The following is a 27,641-nucleotide window of genomic DNA, read 5'->3' as shown; positions in this document are numbered from 1 at the left end:
CAGGTTTAGCTGTAACTGCCTGAGGAACAGGGTCTCCAGGTTTAGCTGTAACTGCCTGAGGTACAGGGTCTCCAGGTTTAGCTGTAACTGCCTGAGGTACAGGGTCTCCAGGTTTAGCTATAACTGCCTGAGGTACAGGGTCTCCAGGTTTAGCTGTAACTGCCTGAGGTACAGGGTCTCCAGGTTTAGCTGTAACTGCCTGAGGTACAGGGTCTCCAGGTTTAGCTGTAACAGCCTGCGGAACAGGGTCTCCAGGTTTAGCTGTAACTGCCTGAGGAACAGGGTCTCCAGGTTTTGCTGTAACTGCCTGAGGAACAGGGTCTCCAGGTTTAGCTGTAACTGCCTGAGGTACAGGGTCCCCAGGTTTAGCTGTCACTGCCTGAGGTACAGGGTCTCCAGGTTTAGCTGTAACTGCCTGAGGTACAGGGTCTCCAGGTTTAGCCGTAACTGCCTGAGGAACAGGGTCTCCAAGTTTAGCTGTAACTGCGTGAGGTACAGGGTCTCCAGGTTTAGCTGTCACTGCCTGAGGTACAGGGTCTCCAGGTTTAGCTGTAACTGCCTGAGGTACAGGGTCTCCAGGTTTAGCTGTCACTGCCTGAGGTACAGGGTCTCCAAGTTTAGCTGTAACTGCCTGAGGTACAGGGTCTCCAGGTTTAGCTGTAACTGCCTGAGGTACAGGGTCTCCAGGTTTAGCTGTAACTGCCTGAGGTACAGGGTCTCCGGGTTTAGCTGTCACTGCCTGAGGTACAGGGTCTCCGGGTTTAGCTGTCACTGCCTGAGGTACAGGGTCTCCAGGTTTAGCTGTAACTGCCTGAGGTACAGGGTCTCCAAGTTTAGTTGTAACTGCCTGAGGTACAGGGTCTCCGGGTTTTGCTGTCACTGCCTGAGATACAGGGACTCCAGGTTTAGCTGTAACTGCCTGAGGTACAGGTTCTCCAAGTTTAGCTGTCACTGCCTGAGGTACAGGGTCTCCAAGTTTAGCTGTAACTGCCTGAGGTACAGGGTCTCCGGGTTTTGCTGTCACTGCCTGAGGTACAGGGTCTCCAAGTTTAGCTGTAACTGCCTGAGGTACAGGGTCTCCAGGTTTAGCTGTAACTGCCTGAGGTACAGCCAGGGTCTCCAGGTTTAGCTGTAACTGTCTCCAGGTTTAGCTGTAACAGCCTGAGGAACAGGGTCTCCAGGTTTAGCTGTAACTGCCTGAGGTACAGGGTCTCCAGGTTTAGCTGTAACTGCCTGAGGAACAGGGTCTCCAGGTTTAGCTGTAACTGCCTGAGGTACAGGGTCTCCAGGTTTAGCTGTAACTGCCTGAGGAACAGGGTCTCCAGGTTTAGCTGTAACTGCCTGAGGTACAGGGTCTCCAGGTTTAGCTGTAACTGCCTGAGGTACAGGGTCTCCAGGTTTAGCTGTAACTGCCTGAGGTACAGGGTCTCCAAGTTTAGCTGTCACTGCCTGAGGTACAGGGTCTCCAGGTTTAGCTGTAACTGCCTGAGGTACAGGGTCTCCAGGTTTAGCTGTAACTGCCTGAGGTACAGGGTCTCCAGCTTTAGCTGTAACTGCCTGAGGAACAGGGTCTCCAGGTTTAGCTGTAACTGCCTGAGGTACAGCCAGGGTCTCCAGGTTTAGCTGTAACTGCATGAGGAACAGGGTCTCCAGGTTTAGCTGTCACTGCCTGAGGTACAGCCAGGGTCTCCAGGTTTAGCTGTAACTGCCTGAGGTACAGGGTCTCCAGGTTTAGCTGTCACTGTCTGAGGTACAGGGTTTCCAGGTTTAGCTGTAACTGCCTGAGGTACAGGGTCTCCAGGTTTAGCTGTCACTGCCTGAAGTACAGGGTCTCCAGGTTTAGCTGTCACTGCCTGAGGTACAGGGTCTCCAGCTTTAGCTGTAACTGCCTGAGGAACAGGGTCTCCAGGTTTAGCTGTAACTGCCTGAGTTACAGCCAGGGTCTCCAGGTTTAGCTGTAACTGCATGAGGAACAGGGTCTCCAGGTTTAGCTGTCACTGCCTGAGGTACAGCCAGGGTCTCCAGGTTTAGCTGTAACTGCCTGAGATACAGCCAGGGTCTCCAGGTTAGCTGTCACTGTCTGAGGTACAGGGTCTCCAGGTTTAGCTGTAACTGCCTGAGGTACAGGGTCTCCAGGTTTAGCTGTCACTGCCTGAAGTACAGGGTCTCCAGGTTTAGCTGTCACTGCCTGAGGTACAGGGTCTCCAGGTTTAGCTGTAACTACCTGAGGTACAGGGTCTCCAGGTTTAGCTGTAACTGCCTGAGGTACAGGGTCTCCAGGTTTAGCTGTAACTGCCTGAGGTACAGGGTCTCCAGGTTTAGCTGTAACTGCCTGAGATACAGGGTCTCCAGGTTTAGCTGTCACTGCCTGAGGTACAGGGTCTCCAGGTTTAGCTGTAACTGCCTGAGGTACAGGGTCTCCAGGTTTAGCTGTCACTGCCTGAGGTACAGGGTCTCCAGGTTTAGCTGTCACTGCCTGAGGTACAGGGTCTCCAGCTTTAGCTGTAACTGCCTGAGGAACAGGGTCTCCAGGTTTAGCTGTAACTGCCTGAGGTACAGCCAGGGTCTCCAGGTTTAGCTGTAACTGCATGAGGAACAGGGTCTCCAGGTTTAGCTGTCACTGCCTGAGGTACAGGGTCTCCAGGTTTAGCTGTAACTGCCTGAGGTACAGGGTCTCCAGGTTTAGCTGTCACTGCCTGAAGTACAGGGTCTCCAGGTTTAGCTGTCACTGCCTGAGGTACAGGGTCTCCAGGTTTAGCTGTAACTACCTGAGGTACAGGGTCTCCAGGTTTAGCTGTAACTGCCTGAGGTACAGGGTCTCCAGGTTTAGCTGTAACTGCCTGAGGTACAGGGTCTCCAAGTTTAGCTGTCACTGCCTGAGGTACAGGGTCTCCAGGTTTAGCTGTAACTGCCTGAGGTACAGGGTCTCCAGGTTTAGCTGTAACTGCCTGAGGTACAGGGTCTCCAGCTTTAGCTGTAACTGCCTGAGGAACAGGGTCTCCAGGTTTAGCTGTAACTGCCTGAGGTACAGCCAGGGTCTCCAGGTTTAGCTGTAACTGCCTGAGGTACAGGGTCTCCAGGTTTAGCTGTAACTGCCTGAGGAACAGGGTCTCCAGGTTTAGCTGTAACTGCCTGAGGTACAGGGTCTCCAGGTTAGCTGTAACTGCCTGAGGAACAGGGTCTCCAGGTTTAGCTGTAACTGCCTGAGGTACAGGGTCTCCAGGTTTAGCTGTAACTGCCTGAGGAACAGGGTCTCCAGGTTTAGCTGTAACTGCCTGAGGTACAGGGTCTCCAGGTTTAGCTGTAACTGCCTGAGGAACAGGGTCTCCAAGTTTAGCTGTAACTGCGTGAGGTACAGGGTCTCCAGGTTTAGCTGTCACTGCCTGAGGTACAGGGTCTCCAGGTTTAGCTGTCACTGCCTGAGGTACAGGGTCTCCAGGTTTAGCTGTAACTGCCTGAGGTACAGGGTCTCCGGGTTTTGCTGTCACTGCCTGAGGTACAGGGTCTCCAGGTTTAGCTGTCACTGCCTGAGGTACAGGGTCTCCAGGTTTAGCTGTAACTGCCTGAGGTACAGGGTCTCCAGGTTTAGCTGTAACTGCCTGAGGTACAGGGTCTCTAAGTTTAGCTGTAACTGCCTGAGGTACAGGGTCTCCGGGTTTTGCTGTCACTGCCTGAGATACAGGGACTCCAGGTTTAGCTGTAACTGCCTGAGGTACAGGGTCTCCAAGTTTAGCTGTAACTGCCTGAGGTACAGGGTCTCCAGGTTTAGCTGTAACTGCCTGAGATACAGGGACTCCAGGTTTAGCTGTCACTGCCTGAGGTACAGGGTCTCCAGGTTTAGCTGTCACTGCCTGAGGTACAGGGTCTCCAGGTTTAGCTGTAACTGCCTGAGGTACAGCCAGGGTCTCCAGGTTTAGCTGTAACTGCCTGAGGTACAGGGTCTCTGGGTTTTGCTGTCACTGCCTGAGATACAGGGTCTCCAGGTTTAGCTGTCACTGCCTGAGGTACAGGGTCTCCAGGTTTAGCTGTAACTGTCTCCAGGTTTAGCTGTAACAGCCTGAGGAACAGGGTCTCCAGGTTTAGCTGTAACTGCCTGAGGAACAGGGTCTCCAGGTTTAGCTGTAACTGCCTGAGGTACAGCCAGGGTCTCCAGGTTTAGCTGTAACTGTCTCCAGGTTTAGCTGTAACAGCCTGAGGAACAGGGTCTCCAGGTTTAGCTGTAACTGCCTGAGGAACAGGGTCTCCAGGTTTAGCTGTAACTGCCTGAGGTACAGGGTCTCCAGGTTTAGCTGTAACTGCCTGAGGAACAGGGTCTCCAGGTTTAGCTATAACTGCCTGAGGTACAGGGTCTCCAGGTTTAGCTGTAACTGCCTGAGGTACAGGGTCTCCAGGTTTAGCTGTAACTGCCTGAGGAACAGGGTCTCCAGGTTTAGCTATAACTGCCTGAGGTACAGGGTCTCCAGGTTTAGCTGTAACTGCCTGAGGTACAGGGTCTCCAGGTTTAGCTGTAACTGCCTGAGGTACAGGGTCTCCAGGTTTAGCTGTAACTGCCTGAGGTACAGGGTCTCCAGGTTTAGCTGTAACAGCCTGCGGAACAGGGTCTCCAGGTTTAGCTGTAACTGCCTGAGGAACAGGGTCTCCAGGTTTTGCTGTAACTGCCTGAGGAACAGGGTCTCCAGGTTTAGCTGTAACTGCCTGAGGTACAGGGTCCCCAGGTTTAGCTGTCACTGCCTGAGGTACAGGGTCTCCAGGTTTAGCTGTAACTGCCTGAGGTACAGGGTCTCCAGGTTTAGCTGTAACTGCCTGAGGAACAGGGTCTCCAAGTTTAGCTGTAACTGCGTGAGGTACAGGGTCTCCAGGTTTAGCTGTCACTGCCTGAGGTACAGGGTCTCCAGGTTTAGCTGTAACTGCCTGAGGTACAGGGTCTCCAGGTTTAGCTGTCACTGCCTGAGGTACAGGGTCTCCAAGTTTAGCTGTAACTGCCTGAGGTACAGGGTCTCCAGGTTTAGCTGTAACTGCCTGAGGTACAGGGTCTCCAGGTTTAGCTGTAACTGCCTGAGGTACAGGGTCTCCGGGTTTTGCTGTCACTGCCTGAGATACAGGGTCTCCAGGTTTAGCTGTCACTGCCTGAGGTACAGGGTCTCCAGGTTTAGCTGTAACTGCCTGAGGTACAGGGTCTCCAAGTTTAGTTGTAACTGCCTGAGGTACAGGGTCTCCGGGTTTTGCTGTCACTGCCTGAGATACAGGGACTCCAGGTTTAGCTGTAACTGCCTGAGGTACAGGTTCTCCAAGTTTAGCTGTCACTGCCTGAGGTACAGGGTCTCCAAGTTTAGCTGTAACTGCCTGAGGTACAGGGTCTCCGGGTTTTGCTGTCACTGCCTGAGGTACAGGGTCTCCAAGTTTAGCTGTAACTGCCTGAGGTACAGGGTCTCCAGGTTTAGCTGTAACTGCCTGAGGTACAGCCAGGGTCTCCAGGTTTAGCTGTAACTGTCTCCAGGTTTAGCTGTAACAGCCTGAGGAACAGGGTCTCCAGGTTTAGCTGTAACTGCCTGAGGTACAGGGTCTCCAGGTTTAGCTGTAACTGCCTGAGGAACAGGGTCTCCAGGTTTAGCTGTAACTGCCTGAGGTACAGGGTCTCCAGGTTTAGCTGTAACTGCCTGAGGAAACAGGGTCTCCAGGTTTAGCTGTAACTGCCTGAGGTACAGGGTCTCCAGGTTTAGCTGTAACTGCCTGAGGTACAGGGTCTCCAGGTTTAGCTGTAACTGCCTGAGGTACAGGGTCTCCAAGTTTAGCTGTCACTGCCTGAGGTACAGGGTCTCCAGGTTTAGCTGTAACTGCCTGAGGTACAGGGTCTCCAGGTTTAGCTGTAACTGCCTGAGGTACAGGGTCTCCAGCTTTAGCTGTAACTGCCTGAGGAACAGGGTCTCCAGGTTTAGCTGTAACTGCCTGAGGTACAGCCAGGGTCTCCAGGTTTAGCTGTAACTGCATGAGGAACAGGGTCTCCAGGTTTAGCTGTCACTGCCTGAGGTACAGCCAGGGTCTCCAGGTTTAGCTGTAACTGCCTGAGATACAGGGTCTCCAGGTTTAGCTGTCACTGTCTGAGGTACAGGGTTTCCAGGTTTAGCTGTAACTGCCTGAGGTACAGGGTCTCCAGGTTTAGCTGTCACTGCCTGAAGTACAGGGTCTCCAGGTTTAGCTGTCACTGCCTGAGGTACAGGGTCTCCAGCTTTAGCTGTAACTGCCTGAGGAACAGGGTCTCCAGGTTTAGCTGTAACTGCCTGAGGTACAGCCAGGGTCTCCAGGTTTAGCTGTAACTGCATGAGGAACAGGGTCTCCAGGTTTAGCTGTCACTGCCTGAGGTACAGCCAGGGTCTCCAGGTTTAGCTGTAACTGCCTGAGATACAGCCAGGGTCTCCAGGTTTAGCTGTCACTGTCTGAGGTACAGGGTCTCCAGGTTTAGCTGTAACTGCCTGAGGTACAGGGTCTCCAGGTTTAGCTGTCACTGCCTGAAGTACAGGGTCTCCAGGTTTAGCTGTCACTGCCTGAGGTACAGGGTCTCCAGGTTTAGCTGTAACTGCCTGAGGTACAGGGTCTCCAGGTTTAGCTGTAACTGCCTGAGGTACAGGGTCTCCAGGTTTAGCTGTAACTGCCTGAGGTACAGGGTCTCCAGGTTTAGCTGTAACTGCCTGAGATACAGGGTCTCCAGGTTTAGCTGTCACTGTCTGAGGTACAGGGTCTCCAGGTTTAGCTGTAACTGCCTGAGGTACAGGGTCTCCAGGTTTAGCTGTCACTGCCTGAAGTACAGGGTCTCCAGGTTTAGCTGTCACTGCCTGAGGTACAGGGTCTCCAGCTTTAGCTGTAACTGCCTGAGGAACAGGGTCTCCAGGTTTAGCTGTAACTGCCTGAGGTACAGCCAGGGTCTCCAGGTTTAGCTGTAACTGCATGAGGAACAGGGTCTCCAGGTTTAGCTGTCACTGCCTGAGGTACAGGGTCTCCAGGTTTAGCTGTAACTGCCTGAGGTACAGGGTCTCCAGGTTTAGCTGTCACTGCCTGAAGTACAGGGTCTCCAGGTTTAGCTGTCACTGCCTGAGGTACAGGGTCTCCAGGTTTAGCTGTAACTACCTGAGGTACAGGGTCTCCAGGTTTAGCTGTAACTGCCTGAGGTACAGGGTCTCCAGGTTTAGCTGTAACTGCCTGAGGTACAGGGTCTCCAGGTTTAGCTGTAACTGCCTGAGGTACAGGGTCTCCAGGTTTAGCTGTCACTGCCTGAGGTACAGGGTCTCCAGGTTTAGCTGTAACTGCCTGAGGTACAGGGTCTCCAGGTTTAGATGTAACTGCCTGAGGTACAGGGTCTCCAAGTTGAGCTGTAACTGCCTGAGGTACAGGGTCTCCAAGTTTAGCTGTAACTGCCTGAGGTACAGGGTCTCCAGGTTTAGCTGTAACTGCCTGAGGTACAGGGTCTCCAGGTTTAGCTGTGGCTCACCATCAGTCTGCTGGACCACTTTACGATCTGACTCAGAGAGTTCCTGCTCTTTAAAGGCAGGTTACCAAACCATGACATTAGTGAAAAAGACAGAATTGACTCGATAAAAGCACGATAAAACATGATCATCATGGTTTTGTCAATGTTAAAATAGGACAGTTTCCTAAGACAGTACAAACGTTGGTGCCCCCTTTTGCACACGGCTTCACAGTTTGGATCAGAGCTCAATTTTGAGTCAATAATTGTCCCGAGATTATTGCACAAATTCTACTTTCTGATTCTGGATTGTCAAGACTTCATGTGGGGATGTAAAAGTATAAATAAATAAATAAAATATAAGCATTGAAATATACTTAAATTGCTGAAAGTAAAAGTACTCATTATGCAGATTGGCCCATCTTCTAATAATATGCATTATATCTATATGTGTTTGCATTGAGGACGTAAACTGATTAGAATAATAATCACATGATTTAGAATTGAATATGAGTTTGGGACTGAATTCCAATAAATGTAAAAATGGGTGTAATATTGTGAAACTGAATTGCTCTGTCAGTCCACTAGTGTTTTTTGCACTGTTATTTCACAATTTTAGAAACCAAACAATCAATTGGACTGTAAACAAATCAACATATGCATAAGTGGGTCTTTTTGGACCCGGTGAGGTGGTTTTCTTGAAGTATCTTTGTAATTACATTTTTTTATCATTTCATATTCCAGCTATTCCTCAAAAAACATGTTTTGGATATCAGGCCATTCACATTTTACATTTACATTTTAAGAAATTGTACTTTTTGTATTTCTACCCCATGCATTTCCTATGGGATCCTCTGGGAACCTTTGATTATTATCACCTGTTGCTGTCAGGAATACATTCACTGTAGGACACACAGACGACATCACAAGTGACACCTCTCAGGAAGATTACTTTACACAGCAAGATCTGATACCTGTCAGTATAATAATAATAATAATACATTATATTTGTATAGGGCTTTTCAAGGACTCAACATCGCTTTACAATATAAGGGAAGGTTGGGGGGGGGGGTATAGGACTATCAAACTTGATCAACCGGCATGGATTGATGTGGGGTGGGCTATGAGTAGACAAGAGGAGATGAGTTTTGAAAAGGGACTGGAATACTGTGAGGGTCTTAGAATAGCGGAGATCTTTGGGACAATATGTTCAAAACGCTTTTTTCCAAATGTTATTTTATTTTATTTTATTATAAATAGTGAAAAATTAAATATAAAATATTTCTAGTGTGAACCAAAATATAATACTAAATATTATACAAGTGTTTTTTCGTAACCAAAATGGCATAAAAACACATATTATTCTAATACGGGTCATTTTTGACCCACTTATGGACGAGTGCAGGATCCAGTCACTCTAAGGGCATCTAAGGGTTAATAATGAAAACAAAACATTAGCTAGATCTAAAATAAAAACACATGTCTTTATTTTTCCTTTTATTTAAGCTGGTTAAAGTCTGAAAAAAGGCTCAAATTAACCTGGAAATATGTTAACATAATGACAATACTATCAATTTGTCTTATAATGTGAGTTAACACAATCTAAATGACATGAAAGCAAAGTGGACAATTGTTTTTTTTACATGTCTAACTTTGCATTAAGGGCCAGCTGAGTGTGGGCGGCAGCATAGATGGATGGACAGATGGATGAGGGTTTTTCTGTTAATCATTCATCAGCTGGATTAGCCCCAGGCTTCTGTAAATATGATGAATGCATCCACGGCTTCATTAGCTCTGCCTTCCCACAGCACGGCTTTATTAGTCTCAGGTTCTGCCAGCTTGTCAGGTTGTTTTTGCTTTTATTTAGTTTCATAACTGGGACATAAAATGCTGGACGTCGTGATCTTTTTTGACTTTTCTTGGAATTGTGTGAAGTTGGGATTGTCGAGCAGAGTTTAATGATTCACAGTCACATGAGCTGCAGTGGACTTTTTTATTTACATCAGGTTCTTCTTCTTCTTTGTATTAATTGTATGTGACTATGCCGATGAAACGCAGCAGTGAGAGTTCAGACAGAGACGGAGTTTTTCTTATTCACTCTCTAACCAAGACTTTGTGCAGCTCACCAGAAGAAACACACACAGACTTTCATGGACAGACGCTTTTTCATCAGGAGGAGGATTCTGGGATTAAATCAGGTGATTAAACAACTATTAAATATTGCTGCTCTGAGCAAATGGGGCGATGTGTTCCTGTTTCATATTAGTCTCCTTATTTCCTATCCTCACATTCTCTTAAAATAATCTTTACTCATCAAAGACTTTAAAATGTGAATGTCTTTCTGTGAAAAAAGACACAGGTTGACCACATGATGATGCAACAACAACAAGGTCCCATTCATGTTCTTACATTTGAAACATTAAAATAAGGTTTTAATGAAGACAGAAACATTAGGACAGAGTAAGAGCAATGGAATAGATTACTGAATTTTAATAAGTAAAGAAATAGGTCCCGTATAATAATCATAATAATGTAAAATTGAATATATATGTATAATTTAGGACTGAATTTCAATTAAACAAAAATAGATGTAGCCTAATATTGTGAAATTGAAATTGTTTGAAAATGTTTGAACTAAAACAATCACTAAGTTAATAACAATTGAATAGCTGGTAAAAGTCCTAAGAATGGTCAAATGAACCAAATATAATGATAACATGAAATACACAATTCAATTCTTTTAGAGGGTAGCCAAAATAACACCATTAAAGAAGAAGCATGCTTTTTAAATATGATATGTGATATGGAAACATCTGTGTGAATAATACTGCAAAAAGTCAAGTTGTGCAAGAAAATGAAGGTCCTGATTCCTCTCTAATCAATTCATGTTTTCCCCCAAATGTTATACAGGTAAACAGCTGTCCTCATGGTCCAGTGTTTTCCACACCTTTTGACAAAAACACATTGAAGTACACACAGTGTTTCTCTCCATTTACTATATTTGTCCGTGTGTTGTCGCAGAAGCAGAGGACAGTAACGAGACGCCGTCCTCAGAGGAAGACCAGGACCTCCTGGACTTTAACCCGGACATCAAACAGAGCATCTCGTCCTCCAGGAAAACCATCAGTCAGATCATCAAAGACAAGAAGAAGCAGACACAACTCACCCTGCAGTGGTAGGTGACACAGCGACTCAGAAGCTGCTCGTCAGCATCGATGTACATCACAGAAAGCTTTCCTTCATCTTACAAGAGATGGAAGAAACCGATAATAAAATCAACCCGATGTGACACCATGAAATCACTTTTGGATACAAGGCATAAAAACTCACAAGTGAAAACTTAAAACTCAACAAAAAGGGTCATTTTTTAACACTTTTGAAGATATGTCCACACAGATTTCTAAAACTGCTCTTCCTATATCTACATCTTCTTATATATATAATCTTTTCAAGATTCCGTAGTTGTTTCCGGTTCTTAAACAGAACTAAAAGGAAAACCTTTATCGACTTTTTCCCATTTTTCTCGTATGTTTTCCTCCAGAAGATTATTTCATATGTATATAACATCCCTAGGTTGGAGTTTTGCCTGTTCAGTACATCTGAGTCCAATGTCCTCTAATTCTTTTATGTTTGTATGTTTTTTCCTCTAACATATCAAAGGTTCAAAGATTCTAATTATTTTCATATGCACAATAGCTACAGTGTCCTCCAATAGCGCAATATACAAGAATTAAAGGTCCCATGTCATGCTTTTCCTGTTATCACCCGTCCCCTTGTTGTTATGAAGGTTTTTCTGCATGTGAACGGTCTGCAGAGTCACAAACCCTCAAAGTACACCCTGTAGCGAGTAAAACTCTAACACAGAAAATACCTGTCTATGCTGCCCCAGAACGCCTCGTTGGACATTTCTCTTTTTCTATTGTTTTCTTCTTGGGTATAGTGACGTATTTCGGGTATAGTGACGTAACGTAATGGCTCCGCGGATTGGTTTGGACCAATCCGTGGACTTCCTCACACACTCGGCGGGACGTTGCGAAGCTCTCTGCTGCGAGGAGCGGGAGAGTGTGAGCCGGGACAGTGTGAGCTGGCTCACTGGTGTGGGGTCGGCGAGACAGCGAGACACCGCGGAACTCAGCCTGGGCACACACACAAACTCCCAGCCAGGCTGCGGGTGTGTGTGTTTCGGGCTGGGTTTCGCTGTGTCTCGCTGTGTCTCGCAGACGGCCACTGGGCTCACAGGGGGGGGGGGCAGGAGCTCCAACAAGCCGTTTAGGACAGAGAGTGAATACACATACTAGACAGAGATGCTGTGTGAGAAACCAATGTGAGTTTGGAACATTAAACAATGTAAATGTATTTTAGTAGACCTCAACAATGGAATTATGATCAGTAGAAATGGCCATGACATGGGACCTTTAATACATAAATAGTGCAAGTGACACAATGGTGCAAGTAAAATGCAGGATTTAGAGGTGGGTTCTGTTTACTGGTTTGACCTTTTCTGTAAGTATGTGTATCTCTTATATATATATTATAAAGTTTAATATCTAACTGATGTGTGTATACAGGCTGGAGGAGAATTACATCGTGTGTGAAGGAGTGTGTCTGCCTCGATGCATCCTCTACGCTCACTACCTGGACTTCTGCAGGAAGGAGAAACTAGAGCCGGCCTGCGCTGCTACGTTTGGAAAGGTGTGTGAGTGTTTGCACAGAAGAAAACAGACCTTATTTGGCCAAAATGTCCTCTTTAAAATCAGAACAAAACGAATCTGAATAATGTACAAAAGCTCAAATACACACAAGTGCTTTCAGTTGAATTAAACAGTTTGATTTTGTGTTTCCCATTGCGATGAGAATAAGAGTTATTCCACGTCCCAAGAAGTACTTTGTGTTGTAAACATTACATATTATTCATTATAAGTGTACTTTAAATTTAGATTTATTAATTGATATCCTTTTATCATCAGACAATCCGACAGAAGTTTCCTCTTCTAACAACGAGAAGACTTGGCACCAGAGGACACTCCAAGTAAATGCAAAATGTCACTTTTAGCCTCGATGTCTTATATCTTTTATGCACAGAAAGCTGTTATGCCTCCTATAGCTCCAACATGTTGGCTGATGTATTCCTTCTTATTATGTTTGCCTTGTACAGATACCATTACTATGGGATTGGCATCAAAGAGAGCAGCGCTTACTATCACTCTGTGTACTCTGGAAAAGGGTTGACCAGGTCAGATCTTATTTCTTTGCAGCTCTACGATGTTTCCTCCCCGTTTAAAGATCTCAATGTCAAAGCATGATATATTTTTAAAAAAATGAAACCTGTTTCTCTTTGATTGCAGATTTTCAGGGAGCAAGCTGAAGAACGAGGTGAGTGAACGTTATATTACTTTAAGAACAACTCAAAAGCGTGCAGATTTTTGCTGCCCTCTGGTTGAAGGTTTGTCAAAGCGTTCCTATATATGTGTTATATTTCTCCCGCAGTAAACAAAATACATACAAATATAAATTATCTATTGTTAGGACGTCTTTCCCAAACAATAGTCTTTTCAATCATCCAAAAAAATGTAGTTTTACACATATATCTATTTAATTGTGGACATCAAGTACATTGGGCTACAGTTCGTCAGCAAAACAGACGTTCTGATTTTTCGATGTTGTTAATTTACTCTTTAAATAAAAGAAATGGCGTAAAGATGACAAAAGGACCAATCTCATGTCGTTGTTTCTTTCAGGGAGGTTTCACCAGGAAATATTCTTTGAGCTCAAAAACTGGAACGTTGCTTCCCGACTTCCCCAACGCTCAGCATCTCCTGCTGCAGGGAAACATCTCCAGGGAAAAGGTTCGTGATAGATATCAATTCATTTCCACATATCAGTGTAAAACATATTCTGAATTTCAATTAGCTGCTTGTCAGTGTTTATCTACATGGCAGAGAACTGACTTCCAGATGGGGAAACAACACGTTAAAACTATTGGTACATTTGCTTAATCTTCAATCAAAAGGTGCTTGATGAACTAAACACAATTTAATTCACAGTAGCTGTTTAATGAGGGCCAGGGCCGGACTGGGACAATAAGTCAGGCCGGGAATTATACACCCAGCCAGGCCACTACCAGTTTTTTGTGCCATTTTGCTGGATCTATTTGTCAATTGTTACAGCGTTGCTGCCCGTAGTGATAGCCCTCTAAATATACTACCCAAAAATAAACATATGGACATGGGTTACTATTTTAAAAAATGTGCAAATCTATTTAGGAACCTATGTGAACATATTTTAAGTGGGGGTGTACCTTAAATCCTATAGGGGGTTCCGGGGGCATGCTCCCCCGCTAAGATTTTTTTTTTAAATGTTGGACTTAAATGCATTAATCTGGTGCATTTTGAGGGGGAAATAAAGAGACTACACCCATATGAAACAGAACTGTATACATTTAAATAATCATAAAATCATAAAAACATGGCCATAACCAATAACACCATATCCAATATGGAAAAACATTGAAACTTGTTTATTTATTTGTTTTTGGTTCATTTATAGTTGTGAGTGTGTCTGTACTCCTGAACCAGCCTCTCCTGTCTCCCCCCTCTCCCCCCTCTCCCCCTGCTCGTCTTTGAGGCAGCAGCAAAGACTAGTTTTAGCTCTCAACAAGTTTTAATAGTTTATCTTACCTTTTTTCACCTAGTTAACGTTTTTTATTTTTTATTATTAATGCATATTTTACTAATCACTCCCCCCCTCAAAATGGAAATATGTGTTTACATAAATGGTGACCAAACCGTTTGAGACCCACAGAGAACTTAGACTAAGTTAACTATCTAAACACTCAGAGAGTCCTTTACCTCACCTGAGCTGAGGTTATCAGTCTCTCAGTCTGACTGGAGAGGACTCTCCTCCACCTTGTTGTTGAAAAAGCTCCTTATATCCGTTAGCTAGCTAGCACCAGATGCTAACAACAACAATACACGTAACCGGTGCGCGCGCTTTATCTCACTCGCTCGCGCCACACATACACTAACACACACCCTCCCGAGCTTGAATGACACACAGACCAATCGAGGGCTTTAGTATGATCTGTATGAAAGTGGCCATGTCGGCAGGCCACATCATGTAGACAGCCAGTCACCCTCTGTGAGGCAGAGTCAGACCCACATTTGCGCAGCGTTGCGTTCACAATACATACATAAAATAAAAAAATCCGTAGGCCAGCAGGCCACTTAGCAGGCCAGGCCATCGGGAAACCTCCCAGTCCTCCCGATGGCCAGTCCGGGCCTGATGAGGGCTGTAACTGACTTGTTTCTGATTTACTTAAAGTCAGATCTTCATTGTTTCTCTGCAGGTGGACACTCTGATCATGATGTATAAAACACACTGCCAGTGCATCCTGGACAACGCCATTAACGTCAACTTTGAGGAGGTGATAGTTACACCATCACATCACATGAGAGCATTCGGCGGTTCCTGGCACAACCGTTTAACATCCTCTCAAACTCCATTTAACTCTTCGTAATGTTTTTGTTTCAGATTCAGAATTTTCTGCTGCATTTCTGGCAGGGCATGCCCGACCACCTGCTGCCGCTGCTGGAGAACCCGGTTATAGTCGACATCTTCTGCGTCTGTGACTCCATCCTCTATAAGGTTGATACAAAAATACTGTTTTCAATTTGTGTGCAGGTCCAGGTTGTAGTATCATTTAAAAAAGATTCACACTTTCAGTTAAACAAATAGTTAATTGTGAAGTTTGCTTATTCGGTTTACCAGTTTGAGACTTTCTTTTGTTTTTGTTTTAAGCCTACCAGCAAGTTGTATTTATAACCATTTACTTTGGGCAGCTGGACACTTACATTAGTTGTCTTGCAGCGTTTGTTTTATTCATTGGGATAACCTTTATGAATGTTATGAATGAGGATAGATCTTATTCTTCTCCTCTCAACTCCCGAAATGTGAAACTCTAACAATGTTTTCTATTTTCTCAGGTTTTAACAGATGTTCTGATTCCAGCTACAATGCAAGAGATGCCTGAGAGGTTTGTTACCTTAATGCATTATTGTCGAATAAGTTCCTGGTGCTAAAAAGTAAAAAACACATTTCTTAAAGCCCTTTCCTGTCCTGGAATATCGCACATGTTTGAATTCAGTTTTCCTTTTTGACAGTAAGCTTAAAGGCGGGGTAGGTCATTCACTTCAGAAACACTTGTTATATTCCATGGAATGCTCTTAACATCCCGATAGCAATGAATATCTGAAATGCTTTGACAATAAATACATAAAAAATCATCTGTGGAAGCCGTAGAGCTGTAAAAAGCACGACCAATCATCTGAGCCGGCCCGGCTAAAGTAACTGGATGGCCTACCTGCCTGTCAGCCTTCCATCTGGGCACAAACTGATCTCGTGCCCTCATTGGTCATGTGTGCGTTCCTGTGTGTTGTAGGAGGGGCTCTATAAGGAAGTCTGAAGGAAGTGGCAGATTTCTTCCGGTTGTGTATTTTCAAATTCTAGCGCACTCGAGCTGGTTTTTCCATTCTTACCTACCCCACCTTTAAGTTTGTGATGCCTTGATCTTAATTTGGGAATGTTGTCAGTTCATCATAAATGATACAATTTCACCAGATTTCTTAACTGTTGACTAAACTACAACTGCATGTTGTTGTTTGTTAGCCTCCTGTGTTTGACAATAGCTTATCCTAAATGCTTGAATCCTTAAGTTGTGGGTTTTAAACAAGTCCAGTCTATCCCAAAATAAGTCATGTTTGGAACTACGATGAAGCTCTAATTCATACACTGGGAATAGAAAACTGACCTGTGTACATTTTGTTTTTCAGTCTGTTGGCAGATATCCGCAACTTTGCCAAACACTGGGAGCACTGGCTGGCCTCCTCCCTGGAAAACCTCCCAGAATGCCTTGCAGCAAAGAAGCTCCCCATAGCACGCCACTTTGTTTCCTCTCTGAAGAGACAGACATCTTTCTTACACCTGGCACAGGTACGACCTTTACTGAAGGACAGGAATGTAACTAAGTACATTTACTCAAGTATTCTTGTTATTTGAGGTACTTGTATTCTAATTAAACATTTTCTTTTCATGCCATTTTCTATTTCTACTCACCTAGAAACATTTTGTACTTGAACATTTTATGATTTATTTAGTTAATTTAGAATTTTCTGGCTTTTTTCTTAACTTCCCTTCTTTATAATGCTGCCACTTGATATATGTTATGTTATTAAGTGAGGTTAGCTCTATATTTAATGTGAGTCTGTTAATCCAACTCTATTTTTGCCTTGCCTGCAATGTACAGTACCTTTGCTGTAAGACTGTAAAAGTCTCCCCTCTGGGACTAATAAAGGATTTCTGATTCATCTGCATTAGGTACTTACAATTAGTACTTAATTTTGCTGATTACTTACTTTTCCTTAAGTAACTATGCAATGCAGAATATATTTGTCCTTTTACTTCCACCACTGCTGAAGGACATAGATTACATAGAACTCTAATGATATATATGGGATAATAACATTTAACATGTCTTTTCCAGATAGCCCGTCCGGCGCTGTTCGACCAGGCTGTGGTGACCAGCATGGTGCTGGACATCGATAACGTGGATCTGAGCAGCATCAGCTCTCAGCCTCTGCTCAGCATCAACACATCTGGAGACCAGGACCCCGACATCTACTCTGAGTGTAAGACCAGGAAGAATCACATTAGACTTTTAACCTTGTTGACTCTAATCATTTGAATCTTTTAATACTGTTTTTCATCTATATATTACAGGTCTCAGATATATACAAAACCTGTCTCTGAAGTGTTTGTCTCGAAACACCAAACTGATCATTGCAGCATTACCCATAATCCCCTCTGTTTCAGCCCTGTTTCCAAAGTGCTGATTCTCTGTCTGTTACTTTAGATGAAAATAAGGAGCCCCTCCCCACGCCCCTCTGAGAGAGATTTGGTTACAAAGAACTCAATGGTGCTCTAGGAGGAGATTCAGGTGATAAGGTGGGGGGGGGGGGGGTTACCTTGGTTGCTGATTGGCTAATGGTTACACAAGACAAAACATCGCTATGACATCATAAAGTGGCCAAAATCTGATCAGCTCATTTTCAGACAGGTTTTTATAGAAATGGATCAAAAAGAGAGAGAATCTTTGTTCCTGAAACTTTCAGAGTCTCTTTACACAGAGGGGACACATGTTGATGTAGAAGAGACATGAAGAAGAGGGGACACATGTTGATGTAGAAGAGACATGAAGAAGAGGGGACACATGTTGATGTAGAAGAGACATGAAGAAGAGGGGACACATGTTGATGTAAAAGAGACATGAAGAAGAGGGGACACATGTTGATGTAGAAGAGACATGAAGAAGAGGGGACACATGTTGATGTAGAAGAGACATGAAGAAGAGGGAACACATGTTGATGTAGAAGAGACATGAAGAAGAGGGGACACATGTTGATGTAGAAGAGACATGAAGAAGAGGGGACACATGTTGATCTAGAAGAGACATGAAGAAGAGGGGACACATGTTGATGTAGAAGAGACATGAAGAAGAGGGGACACATGTTGATGTAGAAGAGACATGAAGAAGAGGGGACACATGTTGATGTAGAAGAGACATGAAGAAGAGGGGACACATGTTGATGTAGAAGAGACATGAAGAAGAGGGGACACATGTTGATGTAGAAGAGACATGAAGAAGAGGGGACACATGTTGATGTAGAAGAGACATGAAGAAGAGGGGACACATGTTGATGTAGAAGAGACATGAAGAAGAGGGGACACATGTTGATGTAGAAGAGACATGAAGAAGAGGAGACACATGTTGATGTAGAAGAGACACGAAGAAGTGGATTTTGCATAATAGGTGACCTTTACAGAAACAACTAACAGCTGGTTCTGCTACTCTAAAGCAGATGAGCATTTGTTGTGTTATTAATAAAGCAACTTCTTCTTGTTTTGTACTCCAGACGACTCCATCACCGTCTTCCAGGAGCTGAAGGAGCTGCTGAGGAAGAACGCCACGGTGGAGTCCTTCATCGAGTGGCTGGACTCTGTGGTGGAGCATAAAGTCATCAAGGTAACAGCTGTTCTCCCTCTGACGCTGTGTTTGTCCTGCAAAAGGTCCCGTTGTGCAACAAAGCAATCTTTTTATTTTCTGTGCTTCTGTGTCTCAGCCCGGGAAGCAGAGCGGCCGCTCGGTGAAGAAGCGAGCGCAGGACTTCCTCCTCAGGTGGAGCTTCTTTGGAGCCAGAGTGATGCACAACCTCACGCTCAACAACGCCTCCAGCTTCGGTACGAACATGTTCAAAAGTTACACATTCTTGACACCTCTACAGAAGACACAGAGTGCAAGGATATTGTACACATATTTGTTTCCTCAACACACACACACACACACACACACACACACACACACACACACACACACACACACACACACACACACACACACACACACACACACACACACACACACACACACACACAAACACAAACACAAGGCTAATACAAACCAGCTCAGAGCAGATTGCTACAATAGCGTCATAAATTCTAATGGCCAGACTCGCCTTGATTAAACAAAGTCTTATCTACGGGTCGCGTGCTTTCTGTTCAAACACACACACTCACACTCTCTCTCACACACACACACACACACACACACACACACACACACACACACACACACACACACACACACACACACACACACACACACACACACACACACACACACACACACAGAGAACGTGAATCAACACTGACCATTTGGTCTGAAGATTCCCGGTGAAGCTCAAACACACACAGAAGGTTTTTAAGACCAAGCAAAGAGCAGCTTGATCCTAAAGGTCACTCTGTAGATAGAAGAGCATACAGTGAGGTGTTCACATTGATATGATGAGGTCTGCACAATTGATGTCTTTATTAAGATCCCTATGAGCATGAGCAATGGCTATTCTCTAAACAAAACAACCATGTCATTAAAGATGCCTTGTTATGCTTTTTGGGTTTTCCTTTTTCTAGGTTTGTGTGCATGTAAATGGTCTGCAAAGGCTACAATCGAAAAGTTCTGTAGCATATTGACATCACTACGTATCACTTGCATTTCTATTGGCTAGTGCTTCAACACATTGTACGCTATAGAGAGGCGAAGTCCCTCCCTTTCCTCCATGGGACCTTATTTCGGAAAGAGTCTGTATTGAAGTCAATGGAGAGAGAAAGATTATCTTTCGATCCCGTTTGAATTGTGCCACGAATTACACATATGATGTTTGTCCATTTAAAAGATAATTTTGCAAGTCAAACAAATTAAAATGTGTCGTAAAACTTTGAAGTAACACTTTCTTTGTGTGAAACTGCTCAATGAACTACATCTCCCATCTCGCACCACACACCAAGACGGCCGTCACGTTGGAACATTTCACTTCTTTCTCTCAGAATGAGGCGGAAAGTATTAAAAGAGGTGAAAATCACTCCAAGTCTGGGCACGTTGAGAGCTGTACATACACACAAGGGGAGTTAGTCGGTTCCTAAGAGCCAGCATGCGGGACCGGGACTCTGGGATTTGTAGTCTTTCTAGTTGCGTATTTCTTATTGCACAGGTGTGCCTTAGGCTGGCCACAATAAAAGCCACTCTGAAATGCGCAGTTTTGCTTTATTGGGGGGGTCTGGGGGGGTCCGAAAACCAGTCAGTATCTGGTGTGAGGGGTAGGGTTAGGGTTAGGGTAATGTTGTGAATCGAGTGGCCCCATGGTGGTGGTGGGGTTATGGTATGGGCAGGCGTATGTTATGGACGACGAACACAGGCCACTCGATTCACAACCTTACCCTAACCCTACCCCTACCCCTAACCCTAACCCTACCCCTACCCCTCACCCCAGATACTGACTGGTTTTCGGACCCCCCCAGACCCCCCCAATAAAGCAAAACTGCGCATTTCAGAGTGGCCTTTTATTGTGGCCAGCCTAAGGCACACCTGTGCAATAATCATGCTGTCTAATCAGCATCTTGATATGCCACACCTGTGAGGTGGGATGGATTATCTCGGCAAAGGAGAAGTGCTCACTATCACAGATCTTTTCAGATTTGTGAACTATATTTCAACAGTTTTACGACAAACTGTGACTTTTTTTATATGGAAATTATCTTTTAAATTGACAAACATCATATGTGTAATTCGTGGCACAATTCAAACGGGATCGAAAGATAATCTTTCTCCCTCCATTGACTTCAATACATAATTTTTTTAAATAAGGTCCCATGGGTCGGAAGTAGATGGGCGGGACTTCGCCGCTCTATAGGCTAAGGGGCGGGACATCTCTAAGCGGTCGACCAATCACAACAGAGCCGGCCAGCTAACCAATCAGAGCAGACTGGGCTCTGGTTTCAGACAGAGGGTGAAAAGAGGTGCTGCAGCACAGGCAGTATGAGAAGAATAAAGAGCTTTTTGAGCATTAAAGCACAGAGACATGTCCCAGTAGAGACACAAAATAATATAACTTGAATCATGCTGCCCCAATGTGGAATTAGAAAGTCTTACCTTAAATTTGGGTTTAATTCTCTGTTTTTCTCACATGCATTGACAGGCTCCTTCCATCTGATCCGGATGCTGTTGGATGAATACATCCTGCTGGCTCTGGAGACTCAGTTCAACAACGACAAGGAGCAGGACCTTCAGAACCTGCTGGACAAATACATGAAAAATGCAGGTACCAAATATAAAAATAAGGTCTTCAGTCTGTTTTGTCTTCTATGATCAAAGACATAGTAAAGGGGAAAGTCCACGTAACTCCGGATTACAGATGTTTCTAACTTTGTGGGATGATTATATAGACACCTTTTCATTTAAAACATGTCATATAGTGTCTTACAAAAAGGCAAAAAGCTAAGGAAATGTACAGTAAATAAAATCAAGGATCAATCAAATGCATACTTGTAAGGAATGAGTTGTCTTAAGAGTTTCAAAAGTGTTATTTTTAATAGAAGTATATATTTTAAAATGAGTAAATACCCCAAATTATAGAGTTTAACCAGATTTTGTTGATGATGGGATGTTAACTTTGTCACTTTCAGATGCGAGTAAAGCAGCGTTCATTGCCTCTCCTAGTTCCTGCTTCCTAGCCAATCGCAACAAGGCCAGCGCTGCCATCGACCAATCGGTGAAGAATGAGTCTCTGGGAGAACACGCCTACATGTCTCTCTCCACCAATCAGCAGCAGAGTCTGGAAACAAGCGCCGCCATCTACCAGGAGACGGCTGGCTTTACTGTGTCAGGTAAAAGAAAAATAATTTAACATTTGCTTTAAAGTAACCGACAAAATATATCGTTTTTCACTGACCATAATTATGAGCAGGTGCCTTTAAAAACCTTTACGAATGAAGAGTTTATTTCAGGTTTTTTCTTTTTTATGCACAAAGCAATGTTACTGTCACCTTGCCAAGTTAAGTATTTTTCTAGTTTTACAAGACGGGTTAATGTCAAATAATGGTTTTCTAATATTTACTTTTTCTTATTATGTGTATTAATTGGCCATTTTGTCAAAAAATAATAATCCTAACAACAGCCAACCATTTTTACGATAGTTTTAAAACAAGCTATTCCTACCTTTTACCCCTTTTTACATTAAAGCCTTAATAAGGAGCAGTTTAGCCAAAACACATTAAAGTTAGGGGCCTTTAAAACCATAGTTATGAGCAAAAAGACGCTAAAATGCTGCGTATATCTGCAGAGAATAATTAATTAGCAGAGGTGGGAAGTAGTGGAGTACAAATACTTCATTACTGTACTTAAGTACATTTTCTGGTATCAGTACTTTACTCCACGACGACTTTTTACTTTTACTTCTTACATGTTGAACACAAATACCTGTACTTTCTACTTCTTACATGTTGAACCCAAATACCTGTACTTTCTACTTCTTACATGTTGAACCCAAATACCTGTACTTTCTACTTCTTACATGTTGAACACAAATACCTGTACTTTCTACTTCTTACATGTTGAACTCAAATACCTGTACTTTCTACTTCTTACATGTTGAACCAAATACCTGTACTTTCTACTTCTTACATGTTGAACCAAATACCTGTACTTTCTACTTCTTACATGTTGAACTCAAATACCTGTACTTTCTACTTCTTACATGTTGAACTCAAATACCTGTACTTTCTACTTCTTACATGTTGAACTCAAATACCTGTACTTTCTACTTCTTACATGTTGAACTCAAATACCTGTACTTTCTACTTCTTACATGTTGAACTCAAATACCTGTACTTTCTACTTCTTACATGTTGAACTCAAATACCTGTACTTTCTACTTCTTACATGTTGAACACAAATACCTGTACTTTCTACTTCTTACATGTTGAACCAAATACCTGTACTTTCTACTTCTTACATGTTGAACAAATACCTGTACTTTCTACTTCTTACATGTTGAACACAAATACCTGTACTTTCTACTTCTTACATGTTGAACACAAATACCTGTACTTTCTAACTTCTTACATGTTGAACACAAATACCTGTACTTTCTACTTCTTACTGTTGAACACAATACCTGTACTTTCTACTTCTCACATGTTGAACACAAATACCTGAACTTTCTACTTCTTACATGTTGAACACAAATACCTGTACTTTCTACTTCTTACATGTTGAACACAAATACCTGTACTTTCTACTTCGCAACATGTTGAACACAAATACCTGTACTTTCTACTTCTTACATGTTGAACTCAAATACCTGTACTTTCTACTTCTTACATGTTGAACACAAATACCTGAACTTTCTACTTCTTACATGTTGAACACAAATACCTGTACTTTCTACTTCTCACATGTTGAACACAAATACCTGTACTTCCTACTTCTCACATGTTGAACACAAATACCTGTACTTTCTACTTCTTACATGTTGAACTCAAATACCTGTACTTTCTACTTCTTACACGTTGAACTCAAATACCTGTACTTTCTACTTCTTACATGTTGAACACAAATACCTGTACTTCCTACTTCTTACATGTTGAACACAAATACCTGTACTTTCTACTTCTTACACGTTGAACTCAAATACCTGTACTTCCTACTTCTTACATGTTGAACTCAAATACCTGTACTTTCTACTTCTTACATGTTGAACTCAAATACCTGTACTTTCTACTTCTTACATGTTGAACACAAATACCTGTACTTTCTACTTCTTACATGTTGAACACAAATACCTGTACTTTCTACTTCTACATGTTGAACTCAAATACCCTGTACCCGTTCTACTTCTTACATGTTGAACTCAAATACCTGTACTTTCTACTTCTTACATGTTGAACTCAAATACCTGTACTTTCTACTTTCTCTCATTTTCCAAACAGCTGGTTCCTTTAGTCTGAACGTGTGTTTGGTGCGTGATCATTATGCTTTAGAGTCATTGCGTGCCTATTGATTTGAACACGATCCGTGTATCCATCATTTCCTGGTCTTCTCTAAAGAAGAGGGACCAATGGAAACGTTGTCATGTTGCCGTTGTTCAGCATGGAAACATTCATTAGCTAACAATGACATTATTGTTCTATTAATATAAAGGGAGGTCAGGTACTCTTTAAAACAGCTGCTAGTTATGGGTACTTTTCACTGAAGTACATTTCAAAGCCCTCTTTAATTTCACTTGAGTAAAGAAGTTTAGTCAGTACTTCTACTTTCACCAGAGTATTTTTAAACACGAGTTTCTGTACTTCTACTTGAGTAAAGGATGTGTGTACTTTTGCCATCTCTGTTGATTAGTGCAAAATCAAATAACCCAATCCTGTAATGTGACCACTTCTTGTCCGCAGGGGGTCAGATGGACTTCTCTCAGGTGAGCGGCCCCCTCATGACGCCCCCTATCTCTCCGGCAGCGTTAGTGCACCGAGGCTCCGTCATCAACCAGGGCCCGATGACAGGGAGGCCCCTACATACTTCCTCTTCCTCCTCTTCCTCCACCTGCGCCTCCTCCTCCTCTTCCTCCTGCCTCTCCTCCCTCAGCGCCATGACCCAGCCCGGCCCCTGCTCTTCTTACCCGGAGACCCTGTACCACTGCTTCCCTCAGACCAGCTACTTCCCTTCAACCGGGGCCTCCACAGGGGCAAACTACCAGACTGCACTCAGGTCAGCTTATATTATATGTATTTTCTTCATGAAGTAGAAATTAAATAAAACAAAGAAACATTCATATACGTTGAATATGAAAATTAAATCCCAAATTCAATGTTTAAAGTTTATTTTTTCTGTCAGAAATGTCATTTTTTGGAAAATTGAGCATTATTATAATAATTACAATTAAGCTTAATAGAAACAAGATGCATTTTTTTCCTTTGATGACCTACTTTGAACTTGTATTGAAGACAAAACTTCCTACTGTACTCTGTGGTGCAACTTCTTCTTTGATCCTACGGAAAAATAAAATATGATTTGTTGTCATTATAAAGTCTGAAACTTTATTTTTGCTCCATGTTTCAGGCCTCAGACTCAGAGTCAGTGTCTGGCTTCGGTCCCGTCTCCCTCTCTCGCCTACCATCTCTCTCGGTACCAGAACTTCAGCGACCAGCAGCTGAGTAAAGACGTGTTCTTCCAGCCGTCCTCCAACAGCACCAGCTGCTCTCTGGGTTTCGGCTCTGCGGTTCGACCCGGCTACTCCTCAGGCTCAGAGGCAGCAGAACCGAGCCTGGACACTCAGATGCTCGACTCTGCAGAGATCAGCTTTGTGGGCCAGGGCCAGACGTACTCTGCTGCAGGACACAGCGGTAAGGAGGGTATTGTGGGACTTAAAGGTCTCCTATCGTGCAAAATGCACTTTGTGATGTCTTTTATACATAAACATGTGTCCCCGGTGTGTCGGGGAACTCACGCAGCGTCAGAAAATAAAACCCTCTCTCTTTTCCTCCGTACCCAAATCTCTAAAAACGGGGAACAACGGAGCTGATCCAGATTTGCATCCGATATGACGTAATATCAGAAATGTGGACCCACGGCCCTATCAGAAACTTTGCTATCAAAATCAATGCGCAACGTGTTTTGGACTTAATATGGTCTTTGTTTACATTAGCAAGCATCGCTAACACTCAGAGCTAACCTGTACTGGAGAGAGTATGTGTAAAAAAGCAGGAAATAAAAAAAGGAACTCACCTTGTAGTAAACCCGCAAGAGAGAAAGCATTTGAGCTCCATACTGTTTCAGAAAAAACTAAATGCCAAACTTCCCTCCTGTTGCAGGTTACTATGGGAACAGTTACCTGGACAACCAGCGGATGAGCTCATTGGTGGATCAGCACGTGTCTGTGATCAGCACGGTGGGCAGCCTGCGGGCGTTCCCCTCGGCGTACTCTGACGTCCACGATCCTCTCAACATCCTGGACGAACCCGGGAGGAAAACTACGGGAGCGTACTTCATCGAGACTGAGACCGGAGCAGGTGAGGGTCTATTTCAGGAAATGTAAATACATAATAACCGGAGAAGTAAATAAATACTAATAACAAGAATTATTATTATTATAGTAATAGTAAAAATATTATTGATAATAATAAAAAATACTATTAAAAAATATGAATAAATACATTTAATTATAATAATAATAATATTAATAACAATACTAATAATAACAATAATCATAATAATTATGGTAATAGTACAAACAATATTAATAATAATAAAAAATACTAATAAAAAAGAATAGTAAATACATGTAATTAAAATAATAATAATACATAATAATAATAATTATAATTCATAAATCTCTCAAAATATCAAAAACAAAAATAGGAAATGCACAAAATAATCAGAAAAGTAAATAATAATTATAACAATAATAATACAAACAAAAAATTAAATAATAGTAGTAAAATAAATAATTAAAATAATTATGGCAATAGCAAAACATTTAATTTATGAGAGATTTGCATAACACTCAATACAATTAATTAAAGTGAAAATGATCATAAAAGACTCTAAAAATATACAAACCACAACATAATTTACACTTTAAAAGCAACAAGTTGAGTTTTGTTTTGTATATTTTTAGTGTATAATATGTATTTTATTCTGCTTTATAAATGGACATTAATATATTAATAATACAACACATCCAACATGCGTTATTATAAAGCAAACACCTTGTTAAATACCGTTCTGTTCCCACCTCCTGCAGATCATTCCCTCCCGTCTTCAGGATCTGCCCCCTGCATGTTTGGAGTCCCGTCTCCGTTCACCTCCCAGGATGCATTGCTCTCTCAGCAGCGTGTGCAGTCATCTTCAGATGTGCAGGACCTGGTGTCGTCGCTGCCTCCCATCAACACCGTCTTCATGGGAGCAGGGGGAGTACAATGACTGCAGGAAATACACACTACCTAACAAAACAACTACATCTGGATGTTTAAAATAAAATGGATCGGCAACATTTAGCACAATTCACAGGAACATAGAGCCTTGTGCACGAAGATGATATTATTATTTACAGAGAGAAACCTGCCAATTATTTACATCTACCACTATGATATGAACCAGAAAGAAAGGAGCAATATTTATTTGTATAAAAATGTGGAGTATTAATTTAAAAGCATACACATTATAACAATAGACATGATGATAAAGATATTTATAGCATCTCCTCAAATGTATTTTTCAATATTTCCATTTTCTTTTGTTCCTATAAGACGCCATTGTTGTAAATAAACCTTTGTTAGTCAGAATGGTGTTCAATCTTTATTGACAAGACGACACAGCTTTACATTCAAAACAGCAGCAAACGCAACACATATTTGTATATTCAAATATGTGTACTTAGTGTCTCTACTTTAAAGAGTCCTCCCCTGCTGATGTTCAGGCGTATATCAGTATGTAGTGTCTCTACTTTAAAGAGTCCTCTCCTGCTGATGTTCAGGTGTATATCAGTATGTAGTGTCTCTACTTTAAAGAGTCCTCTCCTGCTGATGTTCAGGCGTATATCAGTATGTAGTGTCTCTACTTTAAAGAGTCCTCTCCTGCTGATGTTCAGGCGTATATCAGTATGTAGTGTCTCTACTTTAAAGAGTCCTCCCCTGCTGATGTTCAGGTGTATATCAGTATGTAGTGTCTCTACTTTAAAGAGTCCTCTCCTGCTGATGTTCAAGTATATATCAGTATGTAGTGTCTCTACTTTAAAGAGTCCTC

At 43.0% G+C, this 27,641-nt stretch overlaps 1 protein-coding gene across 5 annotated transcripts in view; it reads left to right on the top strand.

The window, feature by feature from the left end:
- Positions 1-27,137, top strand: part of rfx6 (regulatory factor X, 6) — a 29,873-nt gene extending 2,736 nt beyond the window's left edge. For 2 of the 5 annotated variants that reach the window (XM_034197103.1, XM_034197102.1), the window contains 20 exons: positions 9,581-9,657; positions 10,481-10,634; positions 12,028-12,151; positions 12,427-12,488; positions 12,615-12,692; positions 12,805-12,832; positions 13,198-13,305; positions 14,805-14,882; positions 14,990-15,103; positions 15,442-15,491; positions 16,288-16,447; positions 16,998-17,142; positions 18,427-18,536; positions 18,634-18,751; positions 21,043-21,165; positions 21,530-21,730; positions 24,293-24,605; positions 24,957-25,240; positions 25,709-25,906; positions 26,641-27,137. In XM_034197103.1, coding sequence (XP_034052994.1) covers positions 9,581-9,657; positions 10,481-10,634; positions 12,028-12,151; positions 12,427-12,488; positions 12,615-12,692; positions 12,805-12,832; positions 13,198-13,305; positions 14,805-14,882; positions 14,990-15,103; positions 15,442-15,491; positions 16,288-16,447; positions 16,998-17,142; positions 18,427-18,536; positions 18,634-18,751; positions 21,043-21,165; positions 21,530-21,730; positions 24,293-24,605; positions 24,957-25,240; positions 25,709-25,906; positions 26,641-26,819 — 2,704 coding nt within the window. In that variant the 3' untranslated portion in view covers positions 26,820-27,137. Of the gene's footprint in view, positions 1-9,311; positions 9,658-10,480; positions 10,635-12,027; positions 12,152-12,426; positions 12,489-12,614; positions 12,693-12,804; positions 12,833-13,197; positions 13,306-14,804; positions 14,883-14,989; positions 15,104-15,441; positions 15,492-16,287; positions 16,448-16,997; positions 17,143-18,426; positions 18,537-18,633; positions 18,752-21,042; positions 21,166-21,529; positions 21,731-24,292; positions 24,606-24,956; positions 25,241-25,708; positions 25,907-26,640 lie in introns of those variants that run through there. The other 3 variants (XM_034197104.1, XM_034197101.1, XM_034197100.1) reach the window with 3 other exon arrangements.
- Positions 27,138-27,641: the final 504 nt, after the last annotated feature.

This window comes from Gymnodraco acuticeps, unplaced genomic scaffold, assembly GCF_902827175.1.
Source record: "Gymnodraco acuticeps unplaced genomic scaffold, fGymAcu1.1, whole genome shotgun sequence".
Lineage (NCBI taxonomy): Eukaryota > Metazoa > Chordata > Actinopteri > Perciformes > Bathydraconidae > Gymnodraco > Gymnodraco acuticeps.
Note: the sequence above shows the minus strand (reverse complement) of the source record. Positions and strands in the feature narration are given on the sequence as shown.